Consider the following 19163-nt stretch of genomic DNA (forward strand, 5'->3'; position numbering starts at 1 on the left):
AAAAACAACAAATAACACACAAGGGAATCCCCATAAGGTTAACAGCTGATCTTTCAGCAGAAACTCTGCAAGCCAGAAGGGAGTGGCAGGACATATTGAAAGTGTTGAAGGAGAAAAACCTGCAACCAAGATTACTCTACCCAGCAAGGATCTCATTCAGATTTGATGGAGAAATTAAAACCTTTACAGACAAGCAAAAGCTGAGAGAGTTCAGCACCACCAAACCAGCTCTACAACAACTGCTAAAGGAACTTCTCTAGGCAAGAAACACAAAAGAAGGAAAAGACCTACAATAACGAACCCAAAACAATTAAGAAAATGGGAATAGGAACACACATATCGATAATTACCTTAAATGTAAATGGACTAAATGCTCCCACCAAAAGACACAGATTGGCTGAATGGATACAAAAACAAGACCCATATATTTGCTGTCTACAAGAGACCCATTTCAGACCTAGAGACACATACAGACTGAAAGTAAGGGGATGGAAAAAGGTATTTCATGCAAATGGAAACCAAAAGAAAGCTGGAGTAGCAATTCTCATATCAGACAAAATAGACTTTAAAATAAAGACTATTAGAAGAGACAAAGAAGGACACTACATAATGATCAAGGGATCGATCCAAGAGGAAGATATAACAATTGTAAATATTTATGCACCCAACATAGGTGCACCTCAATACATAAGGCAAATACTGACAACCATAAAAGGGGAAATCGACAGTAACACATTCATAGTAGGGGACTTTAACACCCCACTTTCACCAATGGACAGATCATCCAAAATGAAAATAAATAAGGAAACACAAGCTTTAAATGATACATTAAACGAGATGGAGTTAATTGATATTTATAGGACATTCCATCCAAAAACAACAGAATACACATTTTTCTCAAGTGCTCATGGAACATTCTCCAGGATAGATCATATCTTGGGTCACAAATCAAGCCTTGGTAAATTTAAGAAAATTGAAATTATATCAAGTATCTTTTCCGACCACAACGCTATGAGACTCGATATCAATTACAGGAGAAGATCTGTAAAAAATACAAACACATGTAGGCTAAACAATACACTACTTAATAACGAAGTGATCACTGAAGAAATCAAAGAGGAAATCAAAAAATACCTAGAAACAAATGACAATGGAGACACGACGACTCAAAATCTATGGGATGCAGCAAAAGCAGTTCTAAGAGGGAAGTTTATAGCAATACAATCTTACCTTAAGAAACAGGAAACATCTCGAATAAACAACCTAACCTTGCACCTAAAGCAATTAGAGAAAGAAGAACAAAAAAACCCCAAAGTTAGCAGGAGGAAAGAAATCATAAAAATCAGATCAGAAATAAATGAAAAAGAAATGAAGGAAATGATAGCAAAGATCAATAAAACTAAAAGCTGGTTCTTTGAAAGGATAAACAAAATTGATAAACCATTAGCCAGACTCATCAAGAAAAAAAGGGAGAAGACTCAAATCAATAGAATTAGAAATGAAAAAGGAGAAGTAACAACTGACACTGCAGAAATACAAAAGATCATGAGAGATTACTACAAGCAACTCTATGCCAATAAAATGGACAACCTGGAAGAAATGGACAAATTCTTAGAAAGGCACAACCTGCCAAGACTGAATCAGGAAGAAATAGAAAATATGAACAGACCAATTACAAGCTATAACAACCCTCAAGGAAGACTCCACAGCCTGGCTCTGAATTAACAGTTACTCTGGGGGAGGGAGACGCAAGAGGGAGAGGATATATGGGGATGTATGTATACATATAGCTGATTCACTTTGTTATACAGCAGAAACTAACACACCATTGTAAAGCAGTTATACTCCAATAAAGATGTTTAAAAAAAAAAAAATAATAATAATACAAATGAACTTATTTACAAAACAGACATAGATCACAGATGTAGGAAACAAACATATGGTTACCAAAGGGGAAGGGGGGAGGGATAAATTAGGAGTTTGGGATTAAAATATACTCTATTCCATAGTATATATGGAGTAGATAACCAACAAGGATTTACTGTATAGCACAGGGAACTATACTCAAAATCTTGTAATACCTATAATGGAAAACAATCTAGGGACTTCCCTGGTGGTCCAGTGGTTAAGACTCTGTGCTTCCACTGCAGGGGGCATGGGTTCAATTCCTGGTTGGGGAACTAAGATCCTGTATGCCGCATGGCACAGCCAAAAAAGAAAGAATCATATATATATGATTATATATATAATCACCTTGCTGTGCACCTGAAACTAACACAACACTGTAAATCAACTGTATTTCAATTAAAAAAAATTTTTTTTAATAAAGAAAAAAATAAACTGGAAGAGAAATCAGAGGAAACTAGGATACATCATGGAGAGATAAAATTGTGGGGCTTCCCTGGTGACGAAGTGGTTGAGAGTCCGCCTGCCAATGCAGGAGACACGGGTTCGTGCCCCGGTCCGAGAAGATCCCACATGCCGCGGAGTGGCTGGGCCCGTGAGCCATGGCCACTGAGCCTGCGCGTCCGGAACCTGTGCTCCACGACGGGAGAGGCCACAACGGTGAGAGGCTTGCGTACCGCAAAAAAAAAAAAATTGTGACAAATACAGAATGATAAGAAATATAGAACATACAGTGAGAAATTTCAACTTCAATCACTTTCAAAATGGATTCAAATTCAAGAAATTTTCATTTTAATCAACTGGTATCCCAAAAGGAGAGAAGGGAAAGAACAAAGATAATGGGTGAGAATTTTCCAAAACTGATGAATTGCAACAACCTGTAGATGTCAGAAATCTAATGAACCCAAGCAGACTAAATAAAAGAGAATCTGGTTATACTGAGCCTCTGATTTAATGGCCCAACTTCTGAACTTCTTGTTAAGAAGCATGAAAAGAAGTAGGAAGAAAGGAGAATTATTTATTCTTTAAGTCATTTTGAGTTTAGTTTCAGTTACCTGCAGCCAAATGCATCCTAAATGATATTCATAGTGAGAATAAAGTATCCACCATTTACTGAATGCCTACTATTGGCATGCACAACATATAGATTTCAATTTTGTGTAATTCCCCACAAAGTCTTAAAAGGTAGTACATATCAGTCAATACAGGCTTGGTAGACTATGGATAAAAACCACCTCAAAATCTCAGTAGCTTTACAGAAAAAAATAAGTATTTCTTGCTCATACTACATCTTCAAAATGGTTCAGCAGAGGACTATGCTCATAGTCACTCACGGTCCCAGGCTGATGGAGCCTTTAAAACCCAACAGAGCTCCTATAATTGATGAAACACTGGGAGAATAAGGTAAATAGTATTTTACTTTTAAAGCTTCCATATGGAAATGAAACATCTGACTCTGCTCGCATTTCATTGGCCAAAGCAAGTCACACGACCAAAGGTATAGGGAAGTGCAATTTTATCATGTGCCTGGAAGGTGTAGAGCTGGAAACATTTAGTGAATGGCTCTTACGATGACCACAGATAGATATGACCCTAGTTCTTCCAATGAGGGAGCTGAGGCTCAGAGAGGTATTTAATACGTGTTAGATGAATGGAGAATGTGCTCACATTAATACATCTTCTGAAGGTAATATTATGAAAATGACTATTTGCCCTTTGATGATGGGGTAGTGAGAAGAGAAATGGAGCTGTGATATGATCTATAAAGAGACAAGCAAAGTACCTAGTTGGGTCTCATCATGCTCTATCCCAGAATCACCACTATCAAGGGCAGAGTATGGGACCAAAGCAGACAGAGGGCACACATCTTAGTCCTTCCTTTGTTCCTTGTGCTAACCAGAGCCTTTCCTACATGGATAAGGTGGGACTGAAATTGGCCAGAGAGAGAGTTTGTATACATGCACTAAAGTTTCCCACTATCTTATGTATTCCAGGTGTTCAAGATGTGGTTAAGAGGGGGGGAAAAAATAAGCCCACATAATGGAGTTGGCCATGCCAAGTTTCTTAACTTTGATCTATGTAGATTCAGAAAGCTTGCCAAGGCAAAGGAGATGCAAACTGAGAGAGCTCTCAACTCATCATGTCCAAACACAGGACAAGGGGCCACCTTGTTCTCTTGGGTCCTCAAGGCCTTCCTACGAGGTGGATTTTCCAGCCTGTAATGTGCAGAATATTCCCCACCTCCTCCCATACCTACTGATGACACATGCACCACCCCCCTCCCAGTACCCTACACTACTGGCAGGCTCCCTTGGCTGCCACATGTGTCCTGCCTCTGCCAGCCCTGTCCAGCCTCCTGCAGATACAGCAGCATTTGCCTGAGATTCTCTCCTTGTGGCAGGGAAAGAGTCAACACTGGGGTTCTTATTTACTTACATGTTGGTTTAGTCCTTCCCAGGGATGAGGCAGCAGTTAAGAGGAAGGGGAGGGAGGAGGGACAGGGGGAAGGCACAGAAAAGAAGCTGTGGTGAGCCAGAGATTGGCGGAAGAAATGTCTATAATTTCAACTGCTTTCCAACCACACTGTCTCTAGCTGAGCCCCCTGGGGTGAAAGGTCTGTGTATTACTGGGGATAGGAGTTTGTAACCTTAATTAGGCCTTGAAGTATTTGGCAGTGTTCATCCTGAAACTTCCAGAAGGAAAAAAAAATGTGGTTTCCATTACAGTGTCACTGAGGGTCTTGTACTGGGGTTGGGATCATTAAAATGAAAACACTGATGAGTAAGTCATGGCATTTTTTTCTCCAAGACTTACGTCCTTCCTCCACCCCTAGCCCTGTACTTTATTTTGAGACAGGCTTAAAATAGTCTATAAAATATGGAGCTCATTATCCCATCTAACAGATTTCATTTGGCATGAATGTAGATTAAAAGCCCCACGCCAGTTCTTCCTCCTAGCCTGGGTTTATAAGGAAGACACTCCTCTGCTTTTGCTCAGGGCTGAGTTCTATAGAGTGTGATTCTACAGTAGACAGGGAGAGCCAGGAGGTGCCACTTCCAACTCCACTCAGCTTATTTTTCATGACAATAACAAGGGAGGACAGAGAAAGACAATTCTGCTTTCTGGGCTTCTTCGAAATTTTCCCTACAGCCTTAAAAAGCCTAATCCAAACTAGACACCCCTCAAACCCATGAATTCTCCAGTCTGCCCATTCTTCCACATACAATAATTCTATTGGGGCTGCTAAAAGGGGCAGAATTGAGTTGAAACCAAGAGGCCTCAACTAGGAGTTTTTGTGTCCTTGCTTCAAATGCAGGCTCAGCCACAACTAACGGTATGACTTTAGAAAGCGAAATCATCTCTTTGGGCTCGGTTTCCTCATCTCTTAAATGAGAGGTCTCTTCCAACTCTGTCTCTTTTTTCTTTTGCTCGGGGTACAATTATGGAGGCAAAGAGAATGAGAAATAAAAACCTTTTCCTACTCATCACTGATCTTATTTGACCCAATACCATCTCTTGAACCAGGAAATTCGCTTTTTATCTGATAAAGCCCCAGCCTTCTCTGATTATACACCTTTTGTCTGAATCACTAGAGTGTTTGCATTGCATTTTCTCTTACTCCGAATGCCCTTTTCCCTTGCTCTATCCAAATCCTTAAAAATCCAAATACTCACAAGGACAGTGCGCTTAATAATAGTAAGTACTTGCTGATGACTTGATTTATCAATTTTTAACACAGACCTTGCACAGGTGTCATCTCCTCTCCAACGACCTCCCCCAGGGCACAGTATAGGATTTTGTATAAGAGGAGGGAGCAGGGACTGATCTCTTGATGGTACTGACAGGCTCCACTCATTAGCAGTCCCCTCTGAGCTATCCAATGGCTGAGTAACCAGGTGACAGACCTACTCCTTGCCCCTATATTTTCTAGTTGTAGGTCCCTCTGAGTCCCCTCAGCTACTTCACCTGTACAATGAGAATAACATCCCCTACACACAGCACTGTTGGAGGCTTGAATGAAGCAGGTAAGAACCTATCCAAAGTCTTGAACTACCCACCTCTCCAGTCTCAGCCCATGACATTGCCTCCTCTTTTGCTAAGAATATCAAGGCCATCTGAACTGCATTTCCTCATTTCCTTTTTCCTACTTAAAAATAGCTCTCTAAGCACCCCCTTCTTCCTCTCTCCCAGGAGAGGAAGCATTCTCCCTCCTCCAGTCTTCCACTTCCATCTGCACTCCTTAGTCAACCCACTCCTACCTCCTCCAGGTCATTGCCACACTTTACAGCATTTATCACAAGCTCTTCTTCTAAATTCAACTGTTGCTTGACTCATGTATTGTCTGCCTCACTCATTAGAATGTAAACTTCATGAAGATTTCATGCCTTATTCATGCTGTATCCCCAGCAAATAGCACAGTGCCTGGATGCTCAATGAGTATTTCTTGAATGGATTAATAGATCCATTTCTACTCATCATTTTCAAACTACTCTCTGTCACTGGCACCCTCTCCCAGCCTCAAACACATTCAAGCCTCCCTTCCTCAACAGAACTATCACTTGACCCTACTGTCCCATCAGCCACCATTCTATTTTTACCTTGCATTTTCTGACATATTTCTCAAACAATATGTGCTTGCTGCTGCCTCATCGTCACCACCTCCTCCCATCACACTCTGGTTTCTCTTCATAATGGCTGCCGAAGCAATGCTGTGAGTAGTCACCAAACTCCTCACTTTGCCCATCTCCCTGCAGATGGGGACCCCTAACTGTCCCTTCTCCTCTACTCCCAGGAATTTCTTGTATACTGGCTTCCTCCTATCCTTAGGAATACTCTTCTCACCCCTTTGATGCTGTCTCCCCAAGTCCACACTTTCCAAAACCAATCTACATTTTCCTCTGTACTCTTTCCTGAGCTAATATCAATTTCACTATCATTCTGGGGGCAGATGACTCAAAACCACGCATCTCCTACCCTAACTCTCTAGAAACATAGACATACTTCAGTTGCATGAAGGAGGTGGGCATTTTGTTATGCCATGTTATACTTCTTTGCATTCTCAGCACCTGGTCTACTGCCGGGTACATGGAAATTGTTCAATACATTTTTAAACAGTTAAATTTTACTGCTCTGCCATTATTTGCCTTTAACCTGATATGCAAGCAAGAATCTTCACAAGGTGACCCCAACCTATCTTTCCAAATTTAACTCTTACCACACAGATGTTCCTGGCAGTCTGTACTCTCTGTCTTCCATCCTCATCATTAAGTACTACTAAAGCTTAAGTCAGTTCTCTCCTTTTTAATCTACCTGCCATTGTATTATTTACTGTGTTATTTCTTAGTGTCTATTTCCCCTGCTAAACCCTAAAGCTTCATGAAGACAAGAATGCTGTCATCTTCAGCATTGTATTCCTAGGCCCTTGAATACGGTACAGCCTATAGTAGGTCCTCAGAAGATACTTGTTGAAGGAGTGAACATTTCCTCTTTCCTTCAGACGGACCCAACTATTTCTCCCCCTTGTGAATGCATAGCACTCATTTAGCAATTCAACATGAAACACCTGTGAAATCACAGATATATTATAGGTGTTGTAGGTGTATTATTTTGCAGGCATTACAGGTATTGTCTACATAGAACCATGGAACATTACAGCTAGAAGGGATCCTTCTTATAAGTAATCCAGAAGGGCCAACAGAGATTCAGAGAAGTTACCGCTGGTTCTTGATCTTTCAGGAGTTTGAACTGTAAGTTCCCTGAGGGCAGGAATCCTACTTCCTACCCCTAAACACTCCCTGCTATACCTGGAGCCCTTAGTAGACAGTATTACTACTGCCACTAATAATAACACTACTGTTTATTGTTTTGACAATTACTTTGGTGACATACCACCTCCATCCACAAGGTGAAGAACAAACCCATCACCTACACTGGGAACCCACAGGTGGCTTTCTGACCATCCAGACACACAGCTACCCCCACTGCCTCTCAGCTCTGAGCCATCACTGAAAATGTCACAACAGAAGAACAGGCGCTGGGAGGCCATGCCACACCCAGGAAGTGCTGTTTTACTGTTCTCCCCTCACAGTCACCTCCTCCTCATTGGGTAGAAACACCACACCGGGACCTCACAGCACAGCTATCGGTGTCCTTCCCCCAGGACTTGGCCTAGATATATCTTGTCTAGTGATCTCACACCACAGACATTGCATCCCGGTGATACACTCTACTCTCTGCTGACAGGGAAGGTGGGCAGACACCCCAGTTCAACACATGTGCCAGAGAGAAAGAAAGATGGGGGTCCACCCACCGGTACAAGAACAGGTAGAGGAGAGAACTCATCCCAGATGAGAGTCAGGGGTCCTGGATCTCGATTCTCCTCTTAGTAGCTCTGTGACTATAGCAGATTCTTTAACCTCTATAAGCCGGTTTCCTACCTGTCAAATGAGAACTAAAGTAACTTCTCTCACAGAGACAAAGTGAGGACCAAGGGGGATAAGATATTGGAACTGTCAAATCATTACAGTTCTCTCCCCCACACCCCCCTTGACAATTCCAGGATGACCAGCACCGTCTCTGAGTTCCCTGGGGAGTTCAGATACTCTGTTAGCCCTGTTTACGCAGTTTCCTAATAGGATACAACCTTGAACTAGGTGTCTGGGTGAGAATACAAAGGGATAGGGAGACAAGGACCTGCCCTCAGAGAAGCTCTACTCACAATGAAAGAGAGGGACCCCCCAGAAGCAACTAAGCTCCTAAAAGCAACCGAAATCTGGGAGGAGAGCATGCTTTTACCGAGGCACTTATTCACACCAGGCACCAGCCACACATATTAACTTCTTCAAGGCTCACAACCACCCCATGAGGTGTGTCCTTCTACCACCCACAGGAGCACATTGTGAATCGCAGAACGCTGGCCTGTACCTAACTGCCCATGGGTCTGTGAACAGAACCAGGTATGACTGATTGTGGGAGCTTTTTCTGGAGGACATAGGGGCTATGTGGTTTGGAAGGGGAAGGATGTGGGTTAACTTTAAGAGGAGGAAGCTTCGGGCATTTCAAGTGGAAGCACAGGAAAATAGGAAGGTTGCTGGGGGGGTTCTGGTATGGGGCAATGCGGAATTGTCCTGAGATGGTGTTTCAAGGGGTGCTATATTCAAAATGCTTATCGAACAAAAGGCCAGGTCCCTTTAGGAAAGTGGTTTTGTGCCAGAAGCCAACTGAATAAGAGATATCTATTTGTGATGTAAAAGCTACGTTAACTTCTTTATGTGTTGTATGAATATTCAGCTCAAATGGGAAGGCGATTACAACCAAACCTCCTCTTATTAGAAAATTCCCAGCACAGGAGAACCAGTCTATGTGTTTTTCATACACATGCTGCGCTTTTCTTTTCCCCGCCAGCCACAGAAAGGGAGGAACAAGTCATAAAGGTTGGCACAAAGAAGCTACATGTCATGCTGGGCACATATATGCAACAGGTAACAAGAAGAGGACAAGCCAAAGGTGGGTATCCAGAGTCCAAGGCAGCCTAGGAACGGACTAAGCAAAGACACCAACTCTGAGCCGGCCAGTGGCCAGTGCTGGGCGGATAAATGAGCAGCAAGCAAGCCAAAGACAGGGCAGCCATCAGTGATGGGAAACCAGGGGCCAGCAAGTGGGCTGCAGGCACAGGAAGGACAAGACCACAGATCAGGGTGCTGAGAGCCACGGCCACGAGGGCCAGCTGCCTGGGCACTGCACCTGGGCAGAGTCTATGCTTGGATAGAACGTTCGGTAGATTTGAAGACTGAGGCAACAGAGAATGGCCACGCAGGGACAGGGAGCTTTAGTGAGAAAGACAAGTAAATTCCCAGCCGAAGAAGCGCCCAACACCATGGAGGCTTGAGGAAAGTTACTATCCTCACTGACCATCTACCCAGAAGGGAGAAAGGGATTTTTCTTTCTCTAATTATAGCTGAGTATGGGCAGTGCCCACCTACTGAAGTTACTCTAAGCAAGTAATGAAAGGTTGTTGACATCTGCAGTGACAAACTACCATCCCAAAATCCAGAACCCTAGGCAGCCAGAACAGAGAGTGGCAAACCCAAGGCAGGCCGAGACCAGACAACATCCTGGGGCACAGGTAAATTTTTTTTCCCAGGAACATGAAAGAAAGTCAAGATTTAGAAAGACAAATATCTTATGATATCGCTTATATGCGGAATCTAAAAAAAGGATACAAACGAACTTATTTACAAAACAGAAACAGGCGCACAGACTTTGAGAACGAACTTATGGTTACCGGGGCGGGGGAAGGGTGGGTGGGATAGATTGGGAGTTTGGGACTGAGATGTACACACTGATATATTTAAAACAGATAACCAACAAGGACCTACTGTATAGCACAGGGAACTCTGCTCAGTCCTCTGTAATAACCAAAATGGGAAAAAAATTTGAAAAAGAATAGATACATGTATATGTATAACGGAATCACCCTGCTGTGCACCTGAAACTAACACAACATTGTTAATCAACTATACTCCAATATAAAATAAAAATTAAAAACAAAAAAATTTTTAAATTAAAAACAAAGATTTAGTTAGGTAGTGATAGAAAATGGTTAGAGCTGAAATTTCTGAAGAAACCTGCATGAATTATACCCAAAGGATTGCATTCTTTTAAATGTTGTTCCTTAGTACATTCCTATGTTTACGCCTACGTTTACTACTCTCATTTAGCGACTGCTTTTCTCATTTGTTTTGTTATTTTGCTGAAGAGTCATTTTTGCCTTTACTCTCTGGTCTCCATATGAAAGCATGACAATGAGCAGTTCTCAATTGTGGCTGTCATTAGAATCACCTGCAGAGCTCCTTAAAAATGCCAATGTCCAGCCTCCTTTCCAAGGACTCTAATTTAGTTGGCTGGGGTGGGGGGGGATTGGTTTGGGGGGTGGGAAGGGAGAAGCTGGGTATCATGCTTTCTAAGCGCTCCCAGATGATTCTAGTATATGTCCAGGGATGAGAACCAGTTGGTTTCTGGCCCAGAATCCAAAACACTTTGTGGTAGGTACAGGAATGTAGACGAAGCAGCAAAAAGAAATTAAAGCCAATAATGTAAATTCAACAGATCACTTAAGTTTTCCACATCCCAGTCATTTTTGTATTTCTATCGCCATCTCACCATATCCCCATAACTCCTACAGTTATTTCCTTGATATCATTTTAAATCAATTCCATCTTTTACTTAAATTTGGTTTTAAAAGAAACTAGTAGACTGGGGGTAATGGCAAGGTAACATAAAAAGGCAGGAGCAAGAGAAGAAAAGACAGTGGCTCCTGAGAGGAAAAAGCACTCAGAGTTAGAAATCAGGGATGGGTGGGCCCAGGGAGAGACCCAGGATCCGTGAAGTCAAGTTGGCCTAGGCATAGCGGTGAGAAGGAATGAAGTCTTGGCGATGGGTTAGGGAATAACAGAGAATGTCGTGGAATGGGGTTACAGGTGGCATGGGGCTGTGCCTTTAAAGGAACTCTAGGGACAGAGAGGACTGAGGGACCAGGGGTGATGGAGGAGGCAGACATCTGGGGCCAGAGATGAAGGCAGGGCAGAGTGTGAGGCCCAGGTAGGGCTGGTGAGAAGGTAAAAGGGAGACTACAGGTGGGAATGAGGGGAGATCTGAGGGATGGGTGGGGCTCAGGAGGGCTTGCACTGGATGGGGTGTGGGCAGGGGGTGGACAGCACCGCAGAAGCAGACACTGGACAAAACAGGGTGTCCTCCAGACAGTGCCAGGCAGTGACCAGCAAGAAAACGTCCAGCGATACCTGTAAACTGCCTGAAATCGTTTCATGTGCTACCAGTGGTGGTCGTTCCCACACACTGGGAAACACTGCCCGATGCTCTATGAATAAAGAGCATCAGGCTTTTCACGCTTCCCCTTTCATGACAAAAAAAAAATTAGATGTAAACAAGGAAATGTAAACCCCCACCTCACTTGTCTGGTCCCCATGGATATACCAAAAGTCAACAACAAAAGGCAATGTGACTTCTCTTCTCTTATACACACACTCATGTTTCAGATCTGTATGAGCACCTTTCTTTTGATGGACAGTCCCCACCATAGGAACCACCTCCTCAGTCACCATCTGAAAGCACAGAACACAATCAGCAGAGTTGACAAACGCCCAGTAACAAACACTGTAAAAACAGCATCTGCTATTAATGAAAGAAATCACCAAAATAATCATGTCTGAACAACCTGGCAGTTCATTATCGTATAAATCCTCACATATAGTTAAGTCCTAGAAAACAACCCCTTTTATTTTCTTAAATCCTTATCCTTAATGAACAATGATGGGGGAGACAAAAGATTCATCTGCAATCACCAAGCACGCACTGCCATTTCTTCGTAAAGTTTATTCCCACTCCATGATGTGTTCCAATGTTTCCTCCCTTTTCCTAGGTGTGTCAAATCACAGATCATTTATCCCCCAGTCACAGCCACGAGAATGACTCAGGCTGACACACAGCTTGTTGATTATTTCAATTTCCTGGGCTACACTTATCATTTCCCACTTCTCATTGCTTATTCCCTCCTCACTTTCTTGAGGTCTGTTACTTTCAAAATGACACGAGGCATGACGATGATAAGGGTGAAGTGACATAAAATCCTAAAACAGACAAAGGGAACTAAATTCTGTTACACTAAAGACGAATCCAGGAGAATTTTGTTCACTGCGCAGAAGGACGGGTTCATCATTCATCCATTCATTCAACAAATATTTATTGAGCATTTCCCATGAGCTAGCTCAGTTTAGCGCACCACATTAAAGCATGCCGCTGTCTATACAAAGTCAGCCAACGTTAGTTACTAGAGGGAAGTTGCTGTATCCTGAAATTCTGCTTGAACGTGGCTGTGGGCATCACACGTGTACATGTGTAATACCCACTAACCAGAACTGGGCAACATAAATCAACACCCAACCCCCCAAAGCCTGGAAATAAGGGGCCCTACACAGTCAGAAGCTGCTAGTCTAAAGCCTCACATTAAAGAAAACCCTAGAAACACTGTTTATGAAAGACCATAAACTTTCCAAATACAGCCATACATGGTGAAGAAATATGCATGGAAGAACGCACCATTCTGGCAACCAACGTTGGCTATCCAAGGGGAGAGTTGAATCAGTCAAGCCATAAAATCATCAACCTGACATTTCTAAGAATGCCTGACATTTTTACATGCACTAACACAATAAATTTCCCCCAAATTCCATAATATAGGTATTATTATTAACATTCCCATTTTTCAGATTAACAAACTGAGGGTCATTTTGAGGGTAAATCATTTATTCAAGGGCACTGAGAAAGTAATGAAGCCAAAACTTGAACCTAAGTTTGCAACTCATGGATTCAAGCATTTTCTAAAAAAATAAAACCAAATTATTATTAATGTAGCTTATACATTAACATCTAGTTTCTTTTTACAATTAGCATCATATGTTGGTTTGAATCTTGTTTTAATTTATGTAAGTATAAATTATCTCTAAGCTCTAACAACCCTTAATTGGACTTTTCTCAACTCCTGGTTATTATACACCACATGTTCCTGTCTTTCCTAATATGTCTGTCAGACAGTGAGAATTAACTGTCTTGGTAAAGAAAATTAACATTTAAGGGGCATTTTCTTCATTCCAGGCACTGGGATAAGTATTTCGCTTACAGTCTTTCTCTACAGCAACCCTCTGAGTTGGTGCTACTGCTGTCATTATCATTCCCTTTTACAATGAAGGAGGCACAGAAAGGTTAAGTAACTTGCCTAAGTTCACACAGATAAGGGGGATTCACACCTGGTCTCCTTCCCCTTCCCTTGGTCTATGATCTCCACCAGTAACAAGTTCTGGCTCTCTTCCTAACACTCTCATCTCAAGTCTGGGCTCCCACTGGCCTGTTCTCAGTGCTAGTGAGAGACCGCTTTTCAAATGTGCTGGTTTGGCTTCCTCCATCTTTGATTTCTCCCTGATAACAGCGCTGGTTCACCTGCTATGTGTATAGTGCTCTGCTTCCACCTGGTATTGACCTCCTGGCACACCTACGACTATTCAAGGTGAAGATGAGTACACCTTGGGCTGTGCAGCAGAGCTTCCCCTGGGCCACCTTTTCCATCAGGGATTTGACATCGTTCTTGCGAAAACCTCTTAAAGGGGCCAAAGCTTTTAAAAATAACACTCAACATTGTAAAAAAAAAAAAAAGAAAAGAATCAATTACTCAACCAGGTTAACAGTGGGTTTTCCTTACACCAGAATGTCTAGATTTGCATCACATTACCAGAAGATTTAAATCACATGAATATTCAATGATAAAATGTATTAAGGTCAGATTAACCTGAGGAATAAAATGGACTTTCCCTTCCCTTTCCACTAACTGCAAATTCTGTACTGGCTCTCTCTACAGATAACCACAAAGGCAGCTGCCCTCCGGACAGGTGCTACAGCTCCATGATGCTGAGGGGCATTGTAAGGAGGAAATGAACACTTACAAAGCACCTACTATGCACCAGACATTATGTTACATGTTTTATAGTGTGAATTAACTAAGAATTCCACAACAACCCCAGCAGATAGGTCTCACCACACCCATTTTACAGATGGGGAAACAAGCTTAGATAGGTCACACAAATCAGCCTAAGGTCACAGAGTTGGTGGTGGCAGAGCTGAGATGTGAGCCTGCATCTGTCTGCCCCCAGCTTCTTGCTCAGGGACCATTCTCCTTGCTGAACTGCTCAGGGTTCCATCTAGAACCCTGAAAGATGGGGCTTAACTTGTCTTTGACTACAGTACACAGCTTGATGATCAACCCAACGAGAAATGAGATCCGGATACACACATGCTCCCCAAATGGCCCTGGGCTCCCAATTCCCGGCTGGGTAAAAAATGTCCCCAGAAAAACAGCCTTTTTTTACTTTCCATGGGTTGGCTACTCGGCTGTTTCATTCTCTCTTCTCCCTCCTTGCTTTCTGCTCCCTTCTCCACTGCATTTTTCTGTGTGTGTGTGTGTGTCTGTTTCTATCTCTCTCTCTGTCAGAAATCTCTCTGTGTGTGCATATCTCCCTCTCTCTTACACACACACACACACACACACACACACACTCGTATTCATTCTCTCTCTTCCCCCCCAGGAATACCTCGATCCAGCAGCCGGAGCAAGCGGAGATACCAAAGATACCACTGGTCCCAGAAGCGGTCCGTCATCCCCCCCTGAACTCATCCTTCACAGCCAGTCCCCTCAGCACAGCCTCATCCCACCACCGCCGACTCGAGGAGGCCGGAATTACTTGACGCTGGGCTCGCGCGCGCAGCCTGCTCAAAGCAAATGCCTGCCTGTGAAGACAGCCACCAGTCCTCCCACACAGAGGCTGACTGTGCCGGGAGCCTGTTTCACAGCAACAAAGGAACAAGTGCGGAACACTGCCGCCTTGTGCGGACTGAGCCTGCATGGGCCCAAAGGGAGACCAGAGGTGCGGGGGAGGGCGGCCAGGGAGCACCTTCACAAAGAAGGGAGCAGAGAGGTGGTCTTGGGAATGAAAACCCACAGTCAAGGCCGTATCTTGAATGTCATTCCAGGATCTCCTGCCATCCTGGCTGTCCCTGCCTCCCATGCCAGAGGCCAGTGGCTTCCCTAACAGGACAGGGGTGGGAAGCCAGGAGCTCAGCCACCCTGGACTCCGAGGCCAGACCAAAAGAGCCAGAGCCTCACTGCCTTGTTCCTCGGGAACCACAGGCACCTCCTTTCCAAGGGTGCAGGACCCACGTGACCAGAAAAGGGCCACAGACCCTATCTCCCTCCGTGGACCCTCTGCTGTCGTGGAGACAGCATGGGCTCTGGAGTCACATGGTCATGGATTCAAATCCTGCTACCACTGAATAGCTGCCTGGCCTTGATCAAGTTACTTCAACCCCAGCCGCCTCCTCTGAAAGCTAGAGAGAACAGCATTTGCTTCATCAAGCTATTGTGAGGCTCCCAGGATAGGAAGGACCTAACATTTCTGGTCCAGCACTTGGTGAATGGCGGTGCTCAAGTGCTCGTTCCCCCTTCCCCTCCAACTCCTCATCCTCTCACCAGATTTCCAGCTCCCACACCTCCTTACATCCCATGCTTTCCTACCTCTGTGCATGTGCTCCTTTCTCCCTGCCCATAGCATGGCCACCCTACGCCCCCACTTCATCGTGGCCAAATCCTCCTATTTTTCCACAGAATCAGGTAGCCTTCCCTCATCTTTCTCCCCCTATACGCTGCATTTCACTCCCTCCTTTGTGTAAGACCTCCTTTGTACAGGACTGCTCCCTTACTTGACCACAAACTCCATGAAGACAGGATCTGCTCTGTGATCTTCGTTACATCCCCTGAAGCATCTTGAACTTTGCAAGTGCTTGAGTATTTACTAACTGAATGAGTGAAGAGGCAAATGGCACGTGCACCCCACACGGTTTCATGTTTAAGTCAGGAAGAGGAGTGGACTGCAAGGACCTCAGTTCCTGGGCACCACATAAGGCCTGTAGAAGGATGACAGGGCACCCTGGCCTTGCCTTGCTGGGAACCCATTTTACAGGGTGCTGGCCACCCGCCTGGTGAGCCTGTGTCCCCAGGTGACCAGAAGTCCTGCTCAAACAAGGCAACTCCGAGGGGACCCCCAGGTCTGGAACAACTCTGGACTCCAAGCCTAAAAACTACCCGGCAGCCACGTGCATATTCATCACCGCTTTTGTTTCAGCCCAGGCCATGCCAGCAACGCCCTCTCACTGTCCTAATGGAAACGCTGGCACCCCAGGCTTCCTGGTCTCCAACAGCAGCGGGCAGGAGCAGGCCTCCTCAGCGTCAGCTCTTCCTGGGAGCTTAGGCTTCCAGGATGACACAGGCTGCAGATTCTGACAGATGCAGACTGAAAAGGAGGCACGTCCTGGGGCAGGAGCTAGGCGGGGGAGGGAGAAAGCCAGCAGAGCCACAGTCTCCACAAGCCTGGCCCTGCCCCTGCTCCACCGCTGCCCCGTGGTTCCTTCTGGAAGGGCAGCATTGGGACTGAGCACACACCGCTTCCCAGAAGCTACCTCGCAGGCTCTGGTGGTATTATTTTACTATTACCTTAAATGGACAAGACTCCAGTGTGTAGTTAACACAAGAATGCACGCCCCTCCTCCTCTCTCTCCACAGAGAAGTGCACTGACCCTCAGCTTCCCCCCTACTTCATGAATAACAGGCTCCATGATTCAGGTGTGCAGTACATTTTAGCTCACACAGTACTTCCACACCCATCATCTCCCTTGGCCCCCCGAGCCACCCTGCAAGGGCTGTAGGATGGGACTCACGTTCCCCAGCCTACAGAAGGGAAAGTCCATGCTCCAAGAGGTTAAATCACTTGCTTACCTAGAAGGTGGCTGGGCTGCGGAAGGAATGTGTGCCATCTGTCTCCTCCCGAAGAGTTTCTGGGGCTCTGGATTGTTCCCTGGGGACCTGTGAGGTCTTTCATAGAGAGGCGGAAGCCCTCACAGTAGGGCAGGACGCCCAGGGCAGGGCTGACATGCCACCAGCACAGGCTCAGCAGAGGGCCTGCGTGTGGCCTCTTCCTGAGTGACAGCCTTTCATCTTTTTCTTTGGCCCTGGCTTGTGGCTGCCCAGGGAGAGCATCTCCAAATAAAAATGCCAAAGATGGTTCTGTCTAACCCAACTTGGGAGAAATCTGAGATGTGAGGGATGCACACATGGCTCCCACCATGAGGAGACCTAGACGGAGATGGGCTTTGGAAAGAGCCTCTGTCTGTGAGGCAGAAAGTCCTAGTGACTGTGTGGATGCCGTGTCAACTCTGATGGGGCTAATTCTACTATTCCACACCCCATTCTTGGGTCTGGAGAAGGAAGCTGGCCCTGTTCCCCTCCTCCTAGTAATCAAGTGCCAAACATTCCACACAGCCTCATGTTCAAGGAAAGAGAATAAAGATGTTAAAGAACAACACGGATGCAAGAACTTCCCCCACAAACTGTGAACCTAAGACCATAAGCATCAGCTGTGGGGTCGGGGCCAGGATGAACCCATTCAGCCAGCAGCTGTACTAAAGATTGGCTTCAACCCATCGAGCTGGGCTCCTGGGAGCTCCCCAGCCCACCAATGCTCATTTCTCCAACTCCCACAGAGCCTCGTAAGCCATGCTTTCAATCCAGCCCCTCCAGAAGTTGAATAAAATGTTCCAAGAGATTGTCAGAGCTGTCATTTACCTGGAGTGCAGTTAGAATGGACGGGACACCGGCCAGGAGGGGCCTTTATTAGGTTTTTGTCGTTGTTGTCATTTTGTCTTAAACAATACTCCTGCAGCAGCTCCTTCTTTCACCATGGTCAAAGCAAGCACGGTCATTCCCATTGGTATGGTTCCTCCAACCCACCTGGCTGGCTACAGGGACCTGTTCTCAGGAACAAGGAGCATCTCCAGGCCAGCAACAGCCCGTCCATTCCAGAGGGCTGATGCCCACCTGGATGATCACCGGTTACTCGGTGTCACAACATAGATGTGTTCCCTTCTCTTCGCTGTTCCTTCTTCTTACTTGGCACTGTTCTTTCTCCCTCTCTCCGCCCGCCCCAACGTGGAAACACTGTGTTCCCGATCAGATAAAGCCAGCACAAGTGTATGGCGCAGAAGGCAAGCAGCACAGAGGGAGGAGAGAAGCAATCATGTTCCCGCAGAGGCACTGGCCAGCTTCTCGGACACACAGGGCTACCTGACCAGGGAAGGCCACAAGGGAGGCGGTACAGTTGCTAGTCTGCATAGCGGAGGGAAGACTATCCCTGTCCCTCGCTGCCCCGCCCATGCAAGTGGGCTCCACCAGGCTGCCATTGTGGCCTACAAGCTGTGCTTCAGTTGCAACATGTATCACACTCCAGCAGACAACAGCCTCAGCCACCTCCCACACCACTTCTGCCCCTTGGCGATTAGCACCCAAGTGGTGAAGTGCAGCCCTGTGGCAACATAGTCTCAGTGACGCCACCCATGGATGGGATGGACACTGGCCAGTCTCTCCTGTGAAAGCCTGGTGTCCCCAGGTGAACAGGCTCCCTAGGTCCACACCTGAGGCCAGCACCTAAGACAGGTATCACCTGTCACTCTGAAATTCAAGTCCACTTCTCCCAAGAGGCCTTTTCCAGCTAACCTCGTTCATCTTCTATCTCAGAGGTTCTCAAAGTTTAATGGGCAGCAGAATAAACTTAGAGGGTTGGTTATCCATGCAGATAACTGGGCCT

The 19163-nt window shown here is 45.2% G+C and overlaps 1 protein-coding gene across 16 annotated transcripts in view; it reads right to left on the bottom strand.

Moving 5' to 3' along the window:
• Window positions 1–19163, bottom strand: part of KALRN (kalirin RhoGEF kinase) — a 653035-nt gene that overhangs the window by 573082 nt on the left and 60790 nt on the right. For 3 of the 16 annotated variants that reach the window (XM_033403879.2, XM_033403877.2, XM_004278819.3), the window contains exon 1: window positions 15063–15320. The exons of 11 other annotated variants lie outside the window; for them this stretch is intronic. In XM_033403879.2, coding sequence (XP_033259770.1) covers window positions 15063–15129 — 67 coding nt within the window. In that variant the 5' untranslated portion in view covers window positions 15130–15320. Of the gene's footprint in view, window positions 1–15062; window positions 15322–19163 lie in introns of those variants that run through there. 2 more of the 16 variants (XM_049710428.1, XM_033403881.2) reach the window with 2 other exon arrangements.

Source organism: Orcinus orca, chromosome 5 (assembly GCF_937001465.1).
Source record: "Orcinus orca chromosome 5, mOrcOrc1.1, whole genome shotgun sequence".
Taxonomy (NCBI): Eukaryota; Metazoa; Chordata; class Mammalia; order Artiodactyla; family Delphinidae; genus Orcinus; species Orcinus orca.